This window comes from Lynx rufus, unplaced genomic scaffold (genome assembly GCF_022079265.1).
Source record: "Lynx rufus isolate CCGP_SWC_20201006 ecotype Redwood Valley unplaced genomic scaffold, mLynRuf1.p SCAF_1, whole genome shotgun sequence".
Taxonomy (NCBI): Eukaryota; Metazoa; Chordata; class Mammalia; order Carnivora; family Felidae; genus Lynx; species Lynx rufus.
Window position 1 is genome coordinate 123,570,429 of NW_025814823.1, and position 23,929 is coordinate 123,594,357.

The 23,929-nt window shown below is 41.1% G+C and overlaps 1 protein-coding gene across 1 annotated transcript; it reads left to right on the forward strand.

The window, feature by feature from the left end:
* The first annotated feature begins 14,074 nt into the window (after nucleotides 1–14,074).
* On the forward strand, nucleotides 14,075–22,053 carry GZMA (granzyme A). Its single transcript, XM_047086550.1, has 5 exons — nucleotides 14,075–14,185; nucleotides 16,958–17,096; nucleotides 18,701–18,842; nucleotides 19,042–19,311; nucleotides 21,824–22,053. Exons 1-5 carry the CDS (start codon nucleotides 14,116–14,118, stop codon nucleotides 21,986–21,988), a joined length of 786 nt encoding a protein of 261 aa, XP_046942506.1. The 5' UTR covers nucleotides 14,075–14,115; the 3' UTR covers nucleotides 21,989–22,053.
* Nucleotides 22,054–23,929: the final 1,876 nt, after the last annotated feature.

The window sequence follows — 23,929 nt, forward strand, 5'->3', positions numbered from 1 at the left end:
TTTAGATTACTTTCAACTTTACTTTGTCACAGAATGATAAGGCAATGGAACTCCTTATGGCTAAATTTTTACACACCTCCACAATTTTTTTAATTCCGAGAAATGATCTGTTGAGTCAAAGATCATGCATAATTTAATAACCCTTACATGTATTGCCTTCCAGAAAGATAGTAACAGTTTGAAATAACTGTCAACACATCAGAATTTCCAACAGAGTACTCTTTTCGTTTTTTTTAATTTTTAGCAGTTTAACAGGCAAATATGGTACCCAAATGTTTTAAATTGCATTTTTATTATCGATAATTTGTGCTGTGTGCCAACGCATTCCTCCATAGAGTAGGAATATAGCAGCCTTTTTTACATCTTCTCTGGAAATTACTAGTTCAAATTCTCTGATCATCTGTCTTTTCAGGTGTTCATCTTTTCTTCTCGCTTTGTGAAAATACCCATTTATGTTACATCTATGGAAAATGTGTGCAATCTGACTTTATGTTTTATGTTTTAAGGGGCAGAAGCTTTAACTTTTTACGATTAAGCCCATCAATCATTTTGATTTCTAAATTCCTTGATGTCATATTTCAAAGTCTCTCATTTCTACACGTATACGAATATTTATCTGTATCTTCATTTAGTGCTTTTATGGTTGAATGATGTGAGTTAAGACTCTAGCTTCAGTTTTTCCTTGGAGGTCAGCCAGCAGCCTCAACAATGAATGTATCTAATATCTATCCTTAGGTTTAAAGATGATATTTCAAGGCAATTTCTGACATAGATTTGAATTCTCAGCTTTCTAAAATAAACTCGTATTTGAAAGTGAAAGAAGTGGTCAAAAGGAGAGCAATTTTCTATCACATGCTCTTAATCTATCAGTCTCCACAGCTTACCCTTTAGGGTAGAAGAGGGCTAAGCCCAAAGGAAATGACTTTGTCTGTGAGACAAATAAGTAACCACACCATCGCTAAAATAAGATTATGTTTCCAAGTAACATAACACTAAAATCTTTAACAGCATAGCAGAGAAATAAAAAAAAAAAAAAGAAAAAAACCCACATCCTTGTGTTTCATTATATATTGCTAATGTCCATACCTGAAACAAAGTGGTCTCCCTATGTGGGAAACAGAGGCCACGAACATTCTTTTCCTTTCGCTTTCCCTATCTCCATGTGTCTCCTCATTCTCCTTACTTGGAAGTAAGACACATTTTCACATGCTTTTTAGTTTTACTCATGAGAAAATCGAATTCTATGTTGCTTTAGTTTATGTTTAACATTGTATAAAAGGGAAAAAGAAATCAAAATTTCATTTCCAATAGTTTTTAATGTTACTAGTTGTCTTTGCTACCTCAAAGGCATATTGACTTTTTAAGATGAAAATGTACCTTTTACGTCTACAGTAAAATAAGAAAGCATTGACTGTATCTGGTGACAATCTTAAATTCAGGCCAGATCTATAGGGCAAAACCTTTAAGTGAATGATCAACAAAGCCACTAAGTTGGGGGTATATAGATGACTCATTCAGTCATACAAATACACTGATTAGTCAGAGCTCTCAGATAGATAGATCTCAAGACTTTTGGTTTCAGAAGGAGTTCGCGAGTCTCTTTTTTCCAGTGGTGGGGGTAGTGAAGAAAGAAATATCATTATAAAATAATCCAGTCCAAATATACATATATTTGCTAACATTTAATAATAAAACTTACAATAAAACATGGCAGCATTCTAAATGATTTACTTATATTAACATTTAATTTTTTAAGTTTTTTATTTATTTATTTTGAGAGAGCACATGCACACAAGTGGGGGAAGACAGAGAGAGAGAGAGAGAGAGAGAACCCCAAGCATGGTCCATGCTGTCAGAGCAGAGCCCAATCCCATTAACCATGAGATCATGACCTGAGCTAAAATCAAGAGTGGGACACTTAGCCAATCAGGCACCCCAACATTTAATTTTTTTATGTATCAATGTTATCAGCTCCATTCTTATATATAAGAAAACTAAGGCACAGAGAGCTTAATTAAATATACTGAAGTCATCTATGCTAGGGCTGGGATTTGAGCCCAGAGTTCATGTTCTTAACCACACACTGTGATATCTTACAGTTCAATGGTATCTTCAGAGCTGCGATTCACAATGTGGGATCCATGAGCTCCTTCAAGGTCATGGATAGACATGAAAAAGTCTGTGAATCTCCCCCCAAAAATATGCAAGTATTTGTGTGCATATGTGTGTCTATACTTTATCAGATTCTCGAATGTCTATGTATTTCAAAAATAAAAAATAAAAATGTTAAAGAGTCACTGCTTTAGGAAAACAGTAATTCACAATGAAAATATTACCATTTTTTTAAATTTTCTTTTTAACATTTATTTATTATTGAGAGACAGAGAGAGACAGAGCATGAGCATGGGAGGGGCCAAGAGACAGAGAGACACAGAATGCAAAGCAGGCTCCAGGCTCCGAGCTGTCAGCACAGAGCCCGATGTGGAGCTCCAACTTACAAACTGCGAGACCATGACCTGAGCCGAAGTGAGACTCCCAAGTCACCCAGGCACCCCAAAGATTATGGTTTTTACATGATGTAGAATTGGGTTAGAACACTGCATTGCCAGAGCGCCCAGGTGGCTCAGTTGGTTGAACATCTGACTCTTGATTTCAGCTCAAGTCATGATCTCAAAGTTCTTGGGATTGAGCCCCGAGCTCGGCACATCACTGAAGATCAGAACCTGCTTAGGATTCTCTCCCTCTCTCTTTGCCCCTCCCCCCAACTTTCTCCTCTCAAAATGAATAAACATTAAAAAAAGATTCTCTCTTTCCCTCTGCCTCTCTCCTGCACTTGCACATGCTCTCTCTAAAATAGAAATAAATAAATAAATAAAGAACACTGCATTGCCATTTATTAGTTATATGAACCTGGGCACATTAATTGTCGTATCTAAACTTCATGTTCCTTATCTCTACATGGGGAATCATAACACCCATCTTACATTATAGTCAACATTAGAACCAATGTCTGGAACTAACCAGTGCCTAAAAAATCATAGATAAGTTTTTTTACTAGTAGTAGTATGGTTGTTGATTTGTTTTCTTTAATATAACTTACTAAACTACCAGTCCAAATTATAATCTTGCCATGGAATGTTGTGAGATTTTTGATGTGAATAACACAATGCCCAACCTGAGACTGAGACAATGCAGCCTGTAGAAGGAAATGAACAGAACAGGAACGGCAGAAATAGGAGAATGGGATTTCTCCCCACTCTGCTCTGTGTGATGTAGGGTTAAGTCTTTAATCTTTTCTTTTTTGAGCTTTAAGAAAAGAAACTCTATTGCCTGATGCTTCCTACTTCCCAGAGATAGGAAAGACAGAGAAAGGTGCTTTGAATTCTTGGCGAAGAGAAGCATCGCTTAAATTCAAGACACTGTTATCCGAAGATACCATGGGAAATTGTAGAAGCTACAAAAACCTGAACCTGGGGCGCCTGGATAGATCAGTTGATTACCCATCTGACTTCAGCTTGGGACATGACCTCACAGCTTGTGAGTTCGAGCCCTGCAATGGGCTCTGTGCTGACACCTCAGAGCCTGGATCCTGCTTCAGATTCTGTATCTCCCTCTGTCTCTGCCCTTCTCTGCTCACACTGTCTCTCTCTCTCTCTCTCTGTCTCAAAAATAAAACAAATGTTAAAAAAAATAAAAAAATAATTGAACCTGAACAATTAAAGAATAATAGCAAGTCAAGTTGGGGCTTTAAAAATATCACATGGCCAACAGTTTTCATTTTAAAGACTGGCTTGTAGATAAGTCTCAAGCCTAGATTCTAAAGGCATTTAAATGTGATAAATCATTAAGCTCTGTTTACCAGTTCTCTGTAAGCAACCTGTGTCAGTCTCATGATCCCAGACTGTCTTCCTTTTACTTACCTCTACCTGAACTGGAAGTCTTCTCCAGCCTCGCCTGCTGAAATTTTGTGCTGTTTTCAATCTCCCTCAGAAATAAATAAGCAATTAAATCTGCATTCTTCCTGAAGAACTTCCGGGCTCTCTACCAATAGTATTTCCTGTGTCTCTGAATTCTTTGCATTCCTCGTTTATACTCCCAAGGCACTCAGCACACTGTCTAGCATTGTGATCATTTGTGTATTTGTCCACAGCTCTGTCTTCTGTATCTTTCTACTACTTAGCTCTTTGAAGGTAAGGGCTATGTTTTATTCACCTTTGCAGAAGTCATCCAAAAATAGTCGTGGAATAATGGCACAGACAAAAAGAAAAAAATAAAATAATATGTAAATGGCTCAGGAAAAAGGTCTTGCTGTGATTTCAGCCTCTGGAATTAGAAGTACAAGCAAAAGTGAACTTAACGAATTTGCTATTTGTCTTTCCCCTGGGGACATTAGTCAACACGTGTTGTTGGGCTACAACATATAATTTATAGCCCCACCCCATCTTAGCTCATCTGCCTTGCCTTGTTTTCTGTATGTATAATAACAAATAAGGGGGAAAAGAGAAAGATAAATAAAAGCCACTAAAAACCTGTAACTTTATTATGTTTAAGGTATACCATCGTGTTCAGTGCAGAACCAGACCGGTTTGGTGAGCTAAGCTAACGTGAGGCTCACGAAACTAAGGCAGTGAGTTTTATTTCTTTATAAATCACTCAGGCTTACATGGGGGGAAATGTGAATTCTCCAGCCATATTTAGAACCTCTCCATGCCCAGGAATTACCTAGAAGGAGCTAGGTGGAGGGAGGTAGAAGGAGGGAAACTAAGTCTCCCCTTAGTCTCTGTGTCCAGCCGGAATACCCAGGATGTAACCAATCGCCCCAAAGGTCACTTTTTCTTTTTCAGGGGTTAAGATGAAACCGTGCCTGTATTTGCACAGGTACCTTTGTTAACTAATAAGGCATTTTTTCAATTGTAACAATCTTAGCAGGCTCTCAACATTCTAGCTGCCAAATCAGAGGGTGGAGAATTGTCCCTCATGCAAAAGAAGGAGCAGAAGGTTTGTTTGGGGCCCAGAGCCAGGCGTGGGTGTCCTACCAAGAGCATTGCAGCCTTGGGCCATCCCACTCCAGCCCTTTAGCCTCTGACCACTCTGTCCTCCAGCTATCTATTCACACCTATGATCAAATGGCCGCTGGTAAAATGCCCTCTGCGAGAAAGGCCTGCATGAAGAGCTAAAGTAGGATAACTCACTACTTTTTAACACTTGGTCACAGCCTTATAAATTCAGAACTTCTCTGGGGACCACCTGCCTCAGAATCACCTGAGGTGTTTACTTAAAATGAAGGTTCCCAGGATCCCCTCTAGGACTCTGAACCAGGGTCCCTGCAGTGGGCCTAGACAACCTGCATTTTAAGTAGGCGCTCTGAGGAGCTATTATGACACTATAGAGAACCATTACTCTTTAAAAAAAGAAGCATTTCTAGGGGTTCCTGGGTGGCTCAGTGGGTTAAGTGTCCGACTTCAGCTCAGGTCATGATCTCGCAGTTGGTGAGTTCCAGTCCCGTGTCAGCTCTGTGCTGACAGCTCAGACCCTGTAGCCTGCTTCGGATTCTGTGTCTCCTCTCTCTGTCCCTCCCCCATTCGCGCTCTGTCTTTCAAAAATGAATAAATGTCAAAAAAAAATTTTTAATTACAAAAGCATTTCCATATATGTCTCCTGTTTGCCCTAAAAATTTCAAAACAGAGAGAGAAATCAATTTAGACCTGTGGCAGAAAAACTAATTTAAAAACCTAAACACAATAGGAATGTTTGCTTTTGATAAAATTCACCTGAATACAGAGTACTACATTATCATGAGAAAACACCGTCAAGGGTGTGAGCCCCACAGGAGATGTTAATTACAGACCGAGAAAGCTGCAGGAAGAGGCAGCAAGCCTCTACACTGCTTTGACCCTCTCTTCCTGACACGGAGCACACGTCTGTGTTCAAGGTAAACCAGTAGTCATAGCCAAATTTCCCGAAGCAAAGTGTGGCGGGGGAAGATAGGATTTCCCTCTGGATCACTTTCAGTTTTTCCAGAATCCTGGGAGAGATTATAGGAGGACATGAAATGCCCCCTTACACCTTACAAAAGACACTACACGACTTGAATCAAAGGGCTGGAAATCTGGGTAGGAGCTTTAAACAAAGAACTGCTCAGGGTGACCTCTTAGTATTCTGAGCACCTCTTTCTCAAGGCACTTTGGGGAGTTGGGGGGGGGGAGGGTTGTGAAAATGACTTTGACGTCCAAAACGAAAAAGGGCTGGAGAAAAAAGTGGGCCAGAACATTCAGTGTCATGTTGTTATAATATTTACAGTTTTTACCGTATCTGTATCTTTTAATATCTATATCGTATCTTTTAATGTTTATATCTATATGATACTTATCTCTATAAGCAAAGACCAGATCCTATCCAATAAGTGAAATGCATGACCATTTTCGTTTATTATTTTAAAATATTTTTTCACTCTAAATAGCAACATTAAAATTTTGAAAAACAGGAAAGGTAACAATAGCATTCTAATATTATCAACCCCACACAATCACTGTTAATATTCGGCTATATTTTGTTGCAGACTTTTTCATAAGCATAGTCAAGCAAAGTATGTGTCCTCTATGATTACAAGTGACTTGCTACTATAAAATTAGTGTTACCCCATGTTCCTTTGCATTGGGTTGAACCATAGGAAATGACTGGTATTTGACTGTTAGACATTAAAAAATAGCAGGCGCGGGAGGAGGAAGCCCTTGAAAGAACTGGTCAAATCTGAATAAACTAGGTTCATGTCTTACTTTCATCCATTCTCTCATATAAATACTATGTTGTCCTTGTTTTTTCCAAGAAGGGCAAACATTGAGGGCAAACATTTTCTTGGGGCCCACCCTATATCCCAAATATTTTCCATTAAAAAGGCAATTTCCTATCCATGCTGTGATCCGCAGTCATTTGAAGGGGTTCTTCAGCACCTTCAGGTGGTTTTTCTCAATGTTTTTTCCTGTTTTTTTTTCCCAGTAATCATTTTTGAATTTTGTCAGTTTCACCTGAAAGTGGTTTCCGCACACAGGGCCTCACAGCCAAGGTCAGCTAATGCCAGAATATGGGTACGAACCACAGGTGTGACCCAGCACTGTTGCTACAGATGGTTCCTCTCTTGAAATTCAATTCAATTAAACAGATAGTGAGAAAAGTCCTAACGTGCAGGACGTGGCAATCCAAAGTGGTGAACTCACCTACAGTCAAAACAAACTGGGCTTACTGAAACTTGATCAGCAAGAGACCCATACACCCTGCACACCCACGCGGTGGCTCAGTAAGAGAGTGTTGGATGGAGCTTATCATAGGATTTGGGCTTGTGTCAGGCAGTTTGGGGGAGGGTTCGAGGATACGAGTTAGCTCTAAACTGAGAGTTGTCAAGAAGTGGGGCAATTCTCTGACTGGGGCATCTTAATCTCACTTACCTAGGAGGTGGAAAAAATGGAGAGAGACTCTGTTAAAGAATTAGCAGTGACCTTGGGGTGTTTGGTCACTTTTGTGGTATACTCAACTTCATTTGCTTTTGTTGTTGTTGTTTTGCTTTTTGCTTTTGCTCAAACATGACTCCTGAGTTTTCTTGCCTTGTCTGATATTGGTGGTCTTTGAGAACATTTGTGATCAGCAAGAAAAATCAGGGTCCAACTATGAGGCTGAGTCTGCTTTTCTCTTCCTCGGAAGATAAAGAGTACTGAGGTCCTGCCCTAAAGGCACTCTCAGGCTAGTGGGAGAGACAAAATCAATGAACAGCCCTGATTCTTTTCTCATCAGTGACAGAGATAACCAAGAACAGAGAAGGTCAGGGAAGTCATCATAGAGAAGATGCAGCAATAAGCAGGAAAAGGGCAAGGAGTTTGCAGGCAGGAAGAACAGCTTGTGTAAGAGGAGTCTTTGTGGAAAACTCATTTGGAGCAAGTGGAAGAAAAAAGAGTTCTCTTGAGATTTGAGAAAAAGGGGACACAGGACAGAGGACCATGGAGCCAAGCATTGTAAACCATGGTAAGAAGTTCAAATTATACAGGGAAGAAAAGGGGAAAGTCTTTTAAGCCAGAGAGTGATGTGATCAGACTTGTTTTTAAAATGATTATCTGCTACCCTGCAGAAAGTGCACTAGAGAAGGCAGGGTTGAGAGGCAGAGTGTGAATAGAGAGAAGGTTCACACTAGTCCTAAGGGGGCTGATAAGGAACTTCCCCAGCAAGAGTTAAGAGAAAGCTCTGGGGATCCACACACCCCCCAATTCAAAAGTAAAGAGAGGGCCCTAGAGCTCTCCTCTCATATTCCCCATCCCCCCGTTACTTACATCATGACTCCCTACACTGTCTGCCTTAGGACTATCAAGGGGACCTCTCATTCAAGGTCACCCCTCCTCCCCAGACTCTAATCCCCATCCAGCATCCTGGGTAGTGAAAGGCAACTCCCTCCCCTGACTTATTTTCCCCACTGCCTCTTTCTTCATATCATTTACATCTGATAAACTTAGATGGTGTTTGTTTCTTTGCCTCCTTCACTGGAATGAAAGTTCCACAAAATAGGTATTTTTGTCTTTTTACTTCTGTGCCTTCCAACACCTAGAAGAGTACCTCATGCATAACACGCCCTCAGTAAGTATTTCCCAAATAATTTTGAATAAGGGATGGAATTAATCCAGACAGTGGCAAAGATAGTCACAGGAAGGCTAGAGAATTTGGGGCTCTGGTTTCGAGCAAGTAGTAGAAGTAGCCAGGTTTCCTTCAGGACCTACCAGCCTTATCTTTATAAGGAGGGGGAGAACAATAGGAGAGGTGAGGGGTTTGTATTCTTAGAATAAAGTTGGGAATCTCCCTCACACCTCTGCCACTGTGGCCAGTAAGGTGATGTTGCTAGAGAAACCACAAAGAGGCTGTGAGGACTTTAACATGGTTACCCTTTCAGGGTCCAACATACTGGCATGCTCATTGCTCTCCTGTGTGCTTGTGCACAAGAGAGCTTGAGAGGATCTGCCTCACAGATACATGTTTCTCAGATTCTAACTTGAGTCCATTCATTAAGATTAAAAGTCTCTTTAAGAGTTTTTCTTCCTCCTTGGGGCACTTGGGCACCTGGGTTGCTCAGTCAGTTAAGAGTCCCACTTCAGCTCAGGTCATGATCTCACGGTTCATGGGTTCCAGCCCCTTCGTTGGGCTCTGTGCTGACAGCTTGGAGCCTGGAGCCTGCTTCAGATTCTGTGTCTCCCTCTCTCTCTGCCCCTCCCCTGCTTGTGCTCTCTCTCTCTCTCTCTCAAAAAAATTAACATTAAAAAAAAAAAAAGTTCTTCCCCCTTGTCCATCCAACCAGATAACAAGCATGAAGGCCATGAGAAAGCATGAGTGGCAGAGAAGGAAAGAAGGTGCATGTGGGCATCTGATGCCATGTTCTATGGAAAGGCTTTCCCTTGTGGCTGTTTCAGCTTCTAAATGTTAGCAAGATGGGCCTGGGAGCACCAGTTACTCGGAGGAGCCACTGAGGAAGTGGGGACAGTCAAATGTCAGGAAGCAAGGGCTGAACCCAGTGCAATGATGAGAATGTGACACTGGCCACTACTCTGTTGTCCTCTGTTTTTACAGGGTCCATCATACCAAGACCCTCGGCTGTTTGAAACTGAGCTTGAGGTATGATGAAAAGATGAAAAGAACTAAAATTGGCTCCCTCTTCTGTGTATTCAAACTTGATCACACTCTGTACTCTCCTGGTCTTGACTTTTTTAAAAGGGAGCAAGGTAGTGAGCCAAGAAGAGGGCTTGGCAAATGAAAGAAAAGAATGGAGTGTAGGTGAGCCCTCAAAGGCAGGTGAGACCCTCAGGCTGGCTTGCACATGCTCAGAAATGGGAAAGCCACATTTCCACTAACCCTGGCGCCTCTTCTACTCTGCCCCACTGTACCAGGAGCCTTGGTTTTCTTCCATTGGTCTCATTACCAGTCAGTTCACAAACCTAAGACCATCTGAATGATGACTGAGTTCTCCACTACAGGTTTTCAAACCCAGAACTATCAGCCACCACCAATATAATTTTATCACTAAATGGCCAACTGAACTCAAGTTAACCTAGACTAGCCTAGCATAACACACCTATCCTATGCTGTGACTTTTTAAAAATCAATTGTGGATTGTCAGTTAGGTCAGTACGTGTCTTCATCCATGTCTTTCATTAGAACATATTAAATAAGCAAGACCTATTTTAATCAGAGCTATTTTCTGGGTTGTGTTACTGTTTTCCTTGCCCAAAACTGCATCTCCTGTCTGTCTTCTAGCTGGAAGGTAAAGTTACTGTAACCAAAGCTATAGAAATACTTAAGCTATGAAAAATAGAAGACCCAGTGTCATGCAGCAGAATGGGAAAGTGCCAAAAGAGACTCATGCACAATTTCGAATACCTTGAGAGAAGTCAATGTCATGGTGATAGACCAAAAAACATGCAAGTGACACAGACCAGAATCTGAGAAAGGAGGGATAATGATGAATAATTTGTGAGTGTTTATTATTTCTGGGTTGATGATTCTGGGGACTGATTCAGTTCCTTTGATAAAGACACCAATAGATAAGAAAGGCAAAATCTCACTGAGAGGAAATGAGACTTCACATTCAGGGTGGGAGTGAAAGGAGTTAGATATTCCTGTCTAATCAGTAATCTTCTATCTGTAAATTGTGCTTTGAGGTGAAAGAGGATGTGATTTCTTAGATGTGACAACAAAGACCCAGACAAAAGAGGTTGGTGAGTATTTAAAATGTTTGTGCTTTAGGGGCGCCTGGGTGGCGCAGTCGGTTAAGCGTCCGACTTCAGCCAGGTCACGATCTCGCGGCCCGCGGCCCGTGAGTTCGAGCCCCGCGTCAGGCTCTGGGCTGATGGCTCAGAGCCTGGAGCTTGTTTCCGATTCTGTGTCTCCCTCTCTCTCTGCCCCTCCCCCGTTCATGCTCTGTCTCTCTCTGTCCCCAAAAAAATAAATAAACGTTGAAAAATAAATAAATAAAAAAAAAATAAAATGTGCTTTAAAGAACACCATCAAGAAAAATAAAAGACAAGCCCTCCACTGGGAGGAAATAGTAACAAATCATATATTCTATAAGGGAGTCATATCCAGGATATATAAAGAGCACTTAAAATTCAATAATAAAAAGACAACCCAATTTGTTTAAAGCAAAATATTTGAATAGACATTTCTCCTAAAAAAAATAAATAAATGACTAGTAAGCACATGAAAAGAAGCTCGTTGTTATTAAGGAAGCAACAGTCAAAACCTCAGTGGTTACTACCTCACACCCACTCTAATAGCAATTGTCAAACAACAACGACAAGTACTGCCAATAATGTAGAAACCTTCTACAGTGTTGTAGATTGGAACCTTCATACAATGTTGAGGGGAATGTAAAATGGTGCAGCTACTTTGAAAAACAGTTGAGAAGTTCCTCAAGCAGCTAAACATAGAGTTACCATATAACCCAGTAATCTCACTCATAGGTATATACCCAAAAAAATGATAACATATCCATACACAAATGGATACCTAAATGTTTATAGCAGCATTGTTCATAATAAGTAAAAAGTAGAAATAGTCCAGTATCCATCAATTGATGAGTGGATGAATAAAATGTGGTATATCCATGTGATAGATTATTTGGTAACAAAAAGGAATGAAATACTGATACATGTTACAATATGAAGTTCAAAACCATTGTGCTAAGTGAAAGAAGTCAGAGGGGTGCCTGGGTGGCTCAGTTGGGTGGGCATCAGACTCTGGATTTTGGCTCAGGTCATAAGGTCACGGTTCATGGGATTGAGCCCCGCATTGGGCTCTGCCCTGACAGAGAGGAGCCTGCTTGCGATTCAGTCTCCCTCTCTCTCTGTCTCTCTCTGTCTCCACCCCCCCACCACTCCTTCCCCATTCATGTTCACCTTCTCTCTCTCTCTCTCTCTCTCTCTCTCTCTCTCTCTCTCTCAAAATAAATAAACATTTTTTTTAAAGTGACAAAAGACTACATATCCTACAGTTCTTTGTATGTGAAATGTCCCAAATAGGCAAACCAATGGGGACAGAAATTGGAATAGTAGTTGTCTAGGGCAGGGGTGTGGAGGAAGGAGAGTAATCGGTTCAAAGGATTGTTAATGGGTTCAAAGCTTCTTTGGGGATGATGAAGATGTGCTAGAATGAGTTATGGTGATGGTTGCACAACTCAGTAGATAGACTCAAAACCATTGAATTGTAAACTTTAAATGGGTTAACCTAATGGTATGTAAATTATATTTCGTAAAGCTCTTAAAAGTTAACACGAATGGGGGAATAGCAACCACATTCACATAAAAAGAACAGAATTGTCACTGTTTGCTTTAGGAAACTTTCTGTAGCTATAGGCAATCAAGACCCAGCTTTTTTTTAAGTCTGAACTAAAATTACTTGCCAGAACCAGAAGCTGGGTATCCCATTGCTGTTACTGAAAATGATAACCTTTCATGATGAACCTTTAATGCACTAGTATTATCTGGGGAAAAGGAAACATTGGGGTCTCAGTGTGACTCCCTTATAATAAGGTCATGTGATTTCTGAAAAAGTAACCACCAGGTCTGAAGTTATCAGCATGTTAACGCTGGGGATGGTTGGTGTAACACCAAACATCCTGAAAGAACATATGTATTATAGTAAAGACCACATCCTCAGCTCAGAAAAAAAGAATAAGATATTTCTAATAGAAAGAATACAGAATATTCTTCCTTGAGGGACTGAGGTTCATCTGTCTTAAAGACATTCCTCAATATTAGAACAAAAATGGGACACCTGGGTGGTTCAGTCAGTTAAGCGTCTGACTTCAGCTCAAATCATGATCTCCTGGTTGATGATTCGAGCTCCACATTGGGCTCTGTGCTGACAGCTCAGAGCCTGGAGCCTGCTTCAGATTCTGTGTCTCCCTCTCTCTCTGCCCTTCCCCACGTGCACTCTGTCTCTTTCTCTCAAAAATAAATAAACACTAAAAAAATTTTTTTTAATATATTAGAACAAAATAGCCATGTCTACCATCTTCCTTCTTTAGCTAAATCCAGAAAGAAGGAAGAAAGGGAGGGGAAAGGGGGAGAGGGAGAAAAGGAAGGGTGGGGGGAAAGAGAGAAAGAAAGAGGGAGAGAGGGAAGGAGAAACTCAGTATCTTTCTTATATCTGAAGTTGTATCATCAAGCAATCAGGAGAAGCACAGAGGGCTGCAAAGAGCCACCACCTCCTCCCCCCACCTCCCTCTGTCTCCATACCTGCCACAGACTTCAGACAAGAGCACAATAAATTATCCTCCAAAAAATGGGGAAGGAAAATGCAGGGAGGAACTTCCCAACAAATAAGACTTCCTTATGCACCTCTACCTGGCCTTGGCCTATTAATCCTTACATAACCCAAGGAGATAACTAGAAAAAAATATGATTGGTGACCAATTTTTAGGACACTTTTCCAACCTCTAATTTAAGTCTTAACAGATGCCATTAGTGGATACAGAAGATAGTTCTGCTATTGATGAAAACTAAAATCCTCAAAATTTCTGCTGAGACATTTTCAAGTCTCTCCTTGTAGGGGCACCTGGATGGCTCAGTCAGTTGAATGTCCAAATTCGGCTCAGGTCATGATCTCACAGTCTGTGAGTTCAAGCCCCACGTTGGGCTCTGTGCTGACAGCTCAGACCCTGGAGCCTGCTTTGGATTCTGTGTCTCCCTCTCTCTCTGCCCCTCCCCGACTCATGCTCTCTCTCTCTCTCTCTCTCTCTCTCTCTCTCTCTCTCACTGTCAAAAATAAACATTTAAAAAAATTGTTTAAATAAATAAATAAAAAGAAAGTTTCCCCTTGTATAATATGTTCAGAGGACAACAAGGTCCTCTCACCCCCATCCACAATATAAAATTACCATCCTTTGCCTTAGCAGTCCTAGCAAAGGAAAGCATGCCCAAGGGTAAGAAGCAATTATTCATTGTTGTCAGTTGTGTTTCATTTCTTAATGCTCAAGTTAGAAATTGGAAAGAAGAAAACCACATCCTTTGTACCCTCAATATATAGAGTTGGTGAAGAACTAACACAGATTTTCATGTTGACTGATTTGAGGTGGAGATACCAGCCACAATGAGGAACTCCTATACATTTCTGGCATCCTCTCTCTTGATTGCCGTTTTTCTCCTGCTAATTCCTGGAGGTAAGACTGATTCTCATCATTTCCATTATAACCATTAAGCAAAGTGGAGCAGACTTTCAGTAACTTTAGGCAATATTAGCTCAGTGTAAGAGCAGATTTTTTGTTCCTCAAGCTTTAACATTCTTTCTTACATATTACCTCTTTATTTTAAAAGGAAAAACATCCTTCTTTCTTCTCTAAAATTGCTTCACAAGAAATAATAGAACCACCAGGGTTTAATACTGCCAATTTATACCTTGAAAATTGCCCCCCAAAATTGCCTAAATGTTAAAACAATAAAAAAAAAAAAACCTCTTGGGTTAGGAAAATAAATTTACCTTTCTGGAAAGGAATAGTGGTATTCAGCCTTTCTGTAGAAAATGCATAGATACTTTTTCTTAATGTTTTATTTATTTTTGAGAGAGAGAGAGAGAGAGCACAAGGGAGCACGCAAGCAGGGAAGGGGAAGAGAGAGGAAGTCAGAAGATCCAAAGCAGGCTCCAGACTGACAGCAGGGAGCCCGATGTGGGGCTTGAACTCACAAACTGTGAGATCATGATCTGAGCCAAAATCAGATGCTCAACAGACTGAGCTGCCCAGGCACCCCAATGCATAGTTTTAAATAAAATTCAAAAACCTGACTTAGTCACCCAAAACAAATTAGAAACGATTTGAAATTGTATCATTTCCCTAGGCTAGTGTGTCATTGAGAATGTGGCCACCTTGACTCTTTGGAAGTGCTATGGTATTTAGTATTAAGCTAAGTCTTGGGTACACCACCTAGTAACCAACCTACCTGGTTTTGTGTGAGCTACACGGGCGCCAGTTTGAAATGCTGTGAAACTCACAGCATTATCACAAGACTGGTTGTAGCCCCTGGGTGGCTCTAGGTTTTCCTTGAAATCCTTCAAGAAAGTTGTAGCCCCTGGTCTGGGGCTGCCTGAACTGTACTGATGTTAAGGACCAGCTATGTGTTTATCTCCAGGTCCATCAGCTTCTGGAGGTGGGAATGGTGGGCAGGGGCTGATGGAAAACCTATCTCACCAGGAATTTCCAAGGAAGTTCTATGGTTTACCTTGCAACTAAAAATGAGAAGAAATTTTTTAAATAACAAGGATGAAGCATTTGGGGGACAAAGGGGTGGCATAGGATGACTGTGTTCGGGCTTGTTAAGTTCTCGACAACAGAGAAAACAGAGCAGATGAAAAATTCAATGATATCTTTTCTTCAAAGGAAACAACAAAAGCAGCTTGCTCTGCTCTGCTTTGTTTCCTGTGGTCAGAGAGAGCAATGTGGGCCCGTAAAGGGAACAGACACAGCAGATCACATGATGCTCTGGACCAGCGATCTCAACCCTCTTACACATTAGAATACTCTGGAGGGCTTTTTAAACAATGCTTGCATCCAGCCCCAGCTCCAGAGATGCTCATTCATGTTGATTCTGGGTGGAGACCAAAAGTTGCTAGTTTCCCAAACTTCTCACCTGCTCTAAACCCTTTTCCTGACCCTCATAGGAGTGGTTGGTTGCAGGAGATGTTGACCTTTTTTCTGAGGCCAGTGTATGTGTGCACCAAACAGGGGATCCTGAAAAATGAAGTAGTCTACTGACTTTATGATTTCTGCAGCCCAGAAGGTCTAAAGACGCACCTTTTAAATGTATCCACCCATGACTCACCCAAGGAAAATTTAAGATGTGGGTGAAATTCTCTGCGTTGCTCTAACTTCCTTATCCTTTACCTTCTAGAGCCTAGAATTTCCCCCTTCCCAACACACTTCCAGAAATGAGAGCCATTCAGGTCACTCTCTTCCCCTTCTCTCACTCTCATTATTTGCATCTTACTGTGGATATGGCAGTGAGTTAGCTTTATAAATGGAGTAGCAGGCCCTGTGCCCTTTTTTAAGAAACCATGAGTCTCAGCCAATAGTCAGGAGACATATTTTGGGAAAATCCAAGAATATCTGGTGTAGGAAGGTGGAGACTCAGAGTACATCACAAACACACAAGATCACTAAACCAGCATGGATCATGAGCCTTGTGTGTAGGTCTCCTGTTCTCTAGTAATGAAACTATACTCCGGCTCTGTCATCAAGGAAATTTGACTAAGGCACCATTTTCTCCTTATAGCATCTTCTTCCTTCTCCTCCCTCGTTGGAGAAGGCCTTCATGAAACCATGTGTTTGAGTCTGCAGGTTGAAGGGGAGCCTTGGGTGCAATAGGTATTATTCTCTCAACTTAGGAATGAGGAGAGTACATGTTTCAATAAACAGAGAGCTCCCAATGACCAAAGAACTCGTAGGTGAGGGCAGAGCTAAATGGTGCCATATCAGTTTGTAAGGTGTGTTTTTTTGCAAGGGCTTTAGGTGACAAGGGCGATTCTCAGTCTTCTAAAAGCTTTTCCACTTCCCCAGATTAATAGCCGGAAGGGAGGAGGGAGGAGTGCAGATCGTTACTAGCATCTCTGGTAGTAACTGTTACTGGTGCCGACCAATGCACAGCTGTCTGCCCTTTGCAAGCCCTGAGGCTTGAGGTCACTGGTTGTGACAGATCTCCAGCCTGATAATCCCTGGAACTGCCAATGGCATGGCTTCTGTGGGTGAAACGGCAGGACCCTCTCAGGAGTCCAATAGGAATGGGCTTTACATTCAGACATCTGAACACCTGCATGGGGTTTGGAGGTGCTCTCATCTGTCACCTCTCCAAAGAGGAAATGCTTGTCTGTTCTTAGAGACATGGCTTGAGGTAGAGCTCTTTGGGGTGGGCACTGACTTAAGTTGCCTTTTCCTTTTTCACAGATTTCTGTGTAAAAATTATTGGAGGAAATCAAGTGACTCCTCATTCAAGACCCTACATGGTGCTACTTAAAGGAGAAAATATCTGTGCCGGGGCTCTGATTGAAAAAAACTGGGTATTGACTGCAGCTCACTGTGTCCTGTAAGTGCTTGGGTTTTAAAAAATATTTGTGGAGATATTCTCATTTGGGGGAATATTAACAAAGAGAATAAATCTCACTAAAACCACAGGAAGTTCATGTATAACTTCATATCACTGAAGTCTCCAGGAAATTGCTCTACCCCAGCAGGGAGTTAAGCCCACAGAATCAGACCAATGTGGAATCCACAGTGAGCACCTACACTTCAGGTAGAACTCCTCTGGAGCTGCTGGTCCAGGTGCTGCAGGGCTTTGCTTCTGGCCTTGACTTCATGACTAGAGAGAATAAACCACAGTCTGGAAGGATAAAACTGAAGTGTCCCCTCAGGAACCTGAGCACAATAGTCAAGTAGAGAAAGCTCATATCTAAAACCTTCCCGTTTCCCCTAGTGAACTTCTCTCACACTTCAGCCATCTCTTAACACCTGCTGACTACTACCTTCAAACCTCTGCCAGGCTTGGGTTTTCCTCCATTCTCTAAATCAAACCTGTAAACCTGGGCTGTCCCTTGTGAAAGCCACTGTCATATTGGTTATGTAAATTTCCATGCGGCTCTATGAATTTAAGTTGAAGTTAAATAAAATTGCAAGTTTAGTTCCTTGGTGGCACTAGCCACATTTCACATTTTCAGTAGCCACATGTGGCTAGTGGCTACCATATGGGACAGTGCAGATGTATAGAACATTTCATCATCCATTTGCACTCTACTGGAAGTACAGTTCTAGCCTCTTAAGTGAAACTCACATCAGCTGATGTAATGGAAGAAAACTATGTGTAATGGAATAATAGTGTGTGATGGGGGGAAAAAATCACTGGAACTATCTGTTTAGTGTAGTTTATACTAGGTTGTGAATGACACTAACCTTAATTATTAATATACCAGAGAATATTTTTTTAAATAAGCTCCACACCCAACATGAGACTTCAATTCATGACCCTGAAATCAAGAGTCACATGCTCTACTGACTAAGCCAACAAGGAGCCCCCTGAGTATTTTGATTGTATTAACCAAATGAACCTTTAGCATCGAGTAAAAAAAGAACCCTGGCCCCCTCCTTCAGATCACCATCCCGCACCCCCAATATACACACACTCAGTGCCATGCAAATAGGGTCCTTCATTGGGCAGTCATATTTCTGGAAGTTTGCCCATTTAAGTTTGTTGCAAACTTAAATCTTACAAAGATCCCTCCAGTGCATTTCTCTAAACTATCCAGTGCCTTTTGCTTCTGTCTCTAGAACCCTGAGAACTTTGTGTTTCAGTATTCTGCAACCTGATTCTCTATCACAGCTCAAGGTGGGTTAAGGGATACAACACTAAAGCCCCAACCCACATGATCCCAAGACTTGGCTTAGCTGCTATGGAATTCTCTTGTTATTTACTTTTCAATGAACCTAGTTTAGCATGTTATAAAGAAGCTGGTGGTAATAACGATGAATTCACAAGCAACTTTTTATTCTTCAAAGTACACTTTTTTCTTTCTGAGCCATAAACAAGTATTTCCACAGCAGGTATACTTACAAATGAGACAGTGAAACTGATCACTTAACATGCTCTGCTACTGATACAAAGAGTAAATCCTGTTAATATACTGTGTCTGTTTTCAGGAACAGAACGTCCCAGGTCATTCTTGGAGCTCACTCAATAACCAAGAATGAGTCAGAAAAGCAGATAATGTTTGTTAAGAAACAATATCCCTATCCGTGCTTTGACCAGGACACACATGAGGGTGATCTTAAACTTTTACAGGTATGTACCTTTGGTTGACTTAAAAGTCATAGAACCTCCTATGTTCTGGCTGCCAAATGGAAATTTTTTCCTCGGTGCCCTAGAGCTATAGACTATAGTTACATAGTGGGGTCCTCGAAGGTTGGGCTAGAATTTAAGTACAAATGTGACCATCTAGATTACCTCATTTTGTTAAGTTTTCATGCTTGTCTTCTAACAGCTGACCAAAAAGGCAAAAATTAATAAAAATGTGAGCACCCTCCGTCTTCCTAAAAAGGGGGATGATGTGAAACCAGGAACCATGTGCCAAGTTGCAGGCTGGGGGAAAATTCGTAATAACTCACCTCAGTCGGATACTCTGAGAGAAGTCAATATCACCGTCATAAACAGAAGAATCTGCAATGATCAAAAGCACTATGATTATCATCCTGTGATTGGACTGAACATGATTTGTGCCGGCAGCCTCAAGGGTGGAAAAGACTCATGCAATGTAAGTGAAATAAGATCCCATGTTTGAGCTGTTGGAATAACTCATGCAGATATAGAACATGTAACATCATGCTTTGTCTTGTCATGACGTTGGCTTCTGTAGGGTCCTAGTGCTTTTTTTTAAAGAAGTTTGATAAGATGCCAGTCAAAAAACTTAATGTTCTCAGCTTAAGTAAGTTGTTCATCAAAAACAAGTTCACTTCTAAGGCATGGGTTGATCTAGTACATCTTCTTGATTTCACAAAAAAAAACACTGAGAAGCAATGTTTTTCTCATTTTTCGTATAAACATATACAGTTCTAAATTTGAAAATCTGGGACATCCAGGAAAGCTGAAGTCAGGGTTCCTCTAGGGCCTCCAGTCCCCATACAGAGAATGTGCAAGTGTCCATACCAGAGTCCCCTGAGCAGCAGCAAGACAGGGCTCTGCTGAAAGACAGGAGTAGAAGAGACACCTCATAAAGTTTTCAGCTCTGAGTTTATCATTTCTCACCTTTCGCAAAGGTGAGAGAGCCTCCTCTGAAGAGAAGGAGCTGCCATGTAGGTGGTCTCGGAGTTTAAATCAGAGACTGAGAGATCCAGAGGTCTCTGCTCTTTTCACAAGTTTGTCCAAACACCGGCAGAATCTGAATGGCTTGATTTCAGGAACAAGGCTAAGCAAATCTCAGGAAAAGATGACATTTGTCTTCTGCATCTTTGCACTTCCTGTCCTTTGCCCTCCCTCTTCCCTCCCCTCCCTTCAGCCACCACTCTGGAAATCCAGGAACCCAGAATCTTCATGCCATTGGGACCACACGCAACACCCTAAAGCCATGGCAGCATCCCAGTATGCCTGTCTGCCTCTCAATAGCCACCCTCTACCATCAAAACTTAGCAGTCCTTCTCCCATTCCCTCAGTGCCCAAGACCCCTCAGAAGTGGCTATGGGTGAATCAAACCTGAGGGACTAATTATGAAAATTTCAGGCACTGCATGAAACACACCATTCCAGGAGGGGTCCCAGGCTTGCACATAGTTGCTTAGTTCATACGCTCATAAGGCTAGTTTTTGCCTGAACAAGAGGGATCGTTGATGCCTTCACATGGCTGAGAAGGAGCTGGGCCCTCAGACCTGGCGCTCGCAGAGCTCCATGTGTATGCTTCAGTGGCCCTCTGTGCAACACCAACAATCTTTCCTAAAGCCAGAGCAGTGAAATGGCCACTTCAGACTCTGGATCTCAAATACATTTAAATATGCTGATTCTAAAATTCCACGAGAGAAAACAGGATCACACAGTGGGTGGCACAGGATGCATAAAGCACTGACCCACAGCTAACTGAAAGGGCTCTGCTAGTGGAGGCAGTTAGCTCTGAAGTGCGATCACTGGCTTCTGGGACCTCCCATCTAGTGTCAGATGCTCCAAAGAGACTTGAGGGAGAAATTTCTATTTGACAGGATGAAGGGAAAATTTGCTTTGGTTTTGTTCCTTTGGGAAAACAATTATCTGCTTGGAGAAATGAGAAAACATGGTATTTACTCTTTGCCTCAACATCCCATCTGCATTTGACTCTTTTACCTCTTGAATTATTAAGCATTTTAAGAAAATGACAGGGACCCCTGGGTGGCTCAGTCTGTTAAGCATCTGACTCTTGATTCAGCACAGGTCATGACCTCCAGGTTGTGGGACAGATCCTCATGTCAGAAATCTCTCTCTCCTGGGGTGCCTGGGTGGCTCAGTTGGTTAAGTGTCCAACTTTGGCTCAGGTCATGATCTTGCGGTTTGTGGGTTCAGGCCCCGCCTCAGGCTCTGTGCTGACAGCTTGCTCAGAGCCTGGAGACTGCTCTGGATTCTGTCTCCCTTTCTCTCTGCCCTTCCCCCACTCACACTCTGTCTCTCTCAAAAATAAATAAACATTTAAAAAATTGTTTAATAAAAAAAAAGAATTCTCTCTCTCCCTCTCTCTACCCCTCCCCACTCATGGTCACTCTCTCTCAAAATAAATAAACAAATAAACATTTTTTTAAATGCAAATAGGAGGGTTTCCCTTATTTTTTTTTTTTAAGGTTTATTTATCTGTTTTGAGAAAGAGTGCAAGCAGGGGAGGGGCAGAGATGAGGGAGGAGAGAGAGAATCTTAAGCAGGCTCTGCGTTGTCAGCACAGAGCCCAGCACAGGGCTTGAACCATGAGAGCATGACCTGACCCAAAATCAAAAGTCGGGTACTCAACCGACTCAGACACCCAGGTGCCCCAGGAGGGTTTTCCTTCTAAAGCACAATCAGTCTCAAAATTAGTAGATAACGTGAACAATAATACATTTTATTTCATGTTCACTGGTTTATAAATAAGTTGAGTAAGCCAATTTTCAAAATATCAAAATATTTCCCAACATTTTGAACTTTTAAGCACTAATTTTCATTTAAGTCAAGGTTGGTCTTAACTCCACATTGAATGCTCCACGTTAAATGGAACCTCTTCCATTCCACTAGTGATCACGTTCCATGCTGATCTCCACTACCCATCTTGTTTTCCTCCAGGGAGATTCTGGAAGCCCTTTGATATGTGAGGGTACTTATAGAGGCATTACTGCCTTTGGCCTTCCAGGGAAATGCGGAGACCCTCGAGGACCTGGCATCTATACTCTTCTCTCACAGAAGTATCTCAACTGGATAAATAAGACTATGAAGGGGCAGTTTAGATAACTGTATTTCATTTCATTTGCCATCACTTGTTAATGTTATAAATAAAATCAATTTGTGTAACTGTATCCATTTCTCTTATAACTTTAGTGGGCAGATCTGCACTGGCAAAGTAACCTTGTGGATAATGCAATGGAGACAGGAGGAAACCAATGTCATAGTGTCATCCATGTGTCAAGTGACAATCATACTTTGCTTGCATTATTCAGCATCTCACTGGGACCCATCAGGAGTGACAATAAGGTCAGGTCTGTCTAGTAACAAAAACAGTGTTGGACCCAGCAATTCTGCAGGAAACAGAAACAGCCAGTCTGGAGCATTTGAGTTAGAAGAGGAAATAAATGCCTTATGGTGTTTTTCCAAAGGCAGGTGAGAAATAGAAATTAAAATTTAGGGGACACAAATGAAACACCTGGACACACAAGAAAAGTATACAAGAGAAAGTCACCCCCCTTTCTCATTAGTTGGTATTTAAGCCTTAGATTATCTAGGTGATTTCCTGGTTCTCTTCGTCTCTGAGCCTGGGTAGGGCCAATCAATATGGTGGCTACAGTGGCTGCCATCACATTCTAGGGAGTGAGTGCTCAAAGTTTTCCTTGAAAAAATTCCATGTTGTTATTCATCACATTGAACTCAGTGGATAGTCATCAGTCCAGCAGCCCCTTCAAGATGTGATTATGTGAATGGATTTCTTCAATTTCCATTAGTTCCTTTAGGAATATGCATGTGTGTGCATGCACACACAATGTATACCCAAACCAAGAACACACATCAACACTAAGAGACAGCTTCTTAAAACAAAGAAGGAAGCCTAGCTCAATTACCAATGCTCAGGCCCCACCTCTAGAAATTTTTATTTAATTGTATTCAGTGAGACCCAGGACATAGTATTCTTTATCTAATCACCACAGTGATACAAATATGCAGCTAGTGATGGGAATCCCTACACTAAAAAGTGAGGTCTGGTTCTGATATCTAAAACAGAGGCTCTAAGAGAGTCACTAGGATGATCCTGTAGATACCTACTAAGATCCCTAATTCCTAGTTAGGATTTTAACAGCAACAAGAGGATGGAATAGTCCCTACCAGAAATATTACAGGTTTAGAAGTCCACTTAAAAAGTACTTGCATGGAACCCTCATTCATTGCTGGTAGAAGTGTAAACTGATACTTCTTAGGAAAGTTGTCAATGACATATATTCTATGACTTAACCGTTCCACACCTCAGTATATACCCAACAGAAATGAGTGCTTTTGTCCACCAAAGACATGTTTAAGAATGTGCACAGCATCTTTATTCTTAAAGTTGAAACTGAAAATAGCTCAAATATTCATCAATAAAATGGATAAACAATTGTACATTTATACAATGGAATATTACACAGCAAGAAAAAGAAAAATCTACAGATACATGTAATGATATGAATTAATCTTACAACCTTAATATTGAGTGAAAGAAGTCAGACAAAAAGAATATATAGTGTGTGATTCCATTTATCTGAAGGTTTGCATAAGACAAAACTAATTATAGGGATAGATGTCAGAATAATGGAGAGGTGCTGACTAAGAGTGGGTACAAGGAAGTCTTTAAGGTACAATAAATGTTCATATCTTGATCTGAATAGTATATTAATATCAAATGGGTGGTATAGACTGATACCAAGAGTTCAAACCTAGGTAACATCATCTCAAAACACTTGCTGGAGAGGTTTGGACTTAGCAGATGAGCAAAGAAAATGAAGAAAGTAGGAATTCCAGACTAGAAGAAAAGCTCCAATAAAGTCATCAAGGCAGGAAATCACAAGACTTAGCCCAGGGTCAACACAGTCCCACTTCAGATCCTCTATCCCCCTCTCTCTCTGTCCTGATCACGCCCTTTCTATCAAATAAACATTTTGTAAAAAGGTAATTGAACAAAAGAACAATGGCCTGATTGAGCCTAAA

Excerpts from the sequence above, each read along its gene's own strand:
- GZMA (XM_047086550.1), top strand. The coding sequence starts at position 14,116 with ATGAGGAACTCCTATACATTTCTGGCATCCTCTCTCTTGATTGCCGTT. Across the intron at positions 14,186-16,957 it reads TCTCCTGCTAATTCCTGGAG|ATTTCTGTGTAAAAATTATT; the intron begins GTAAGACTGATT and ends CCTTTTTCACAG. Across the intron at positions 18,843-19,041 it reads GTGATCTTAAACTTTTACAG|CTGACCAAAAAGGCAAAAAT; the intron begins GTATGTACCTTT and ends GTCTTCTAACAG.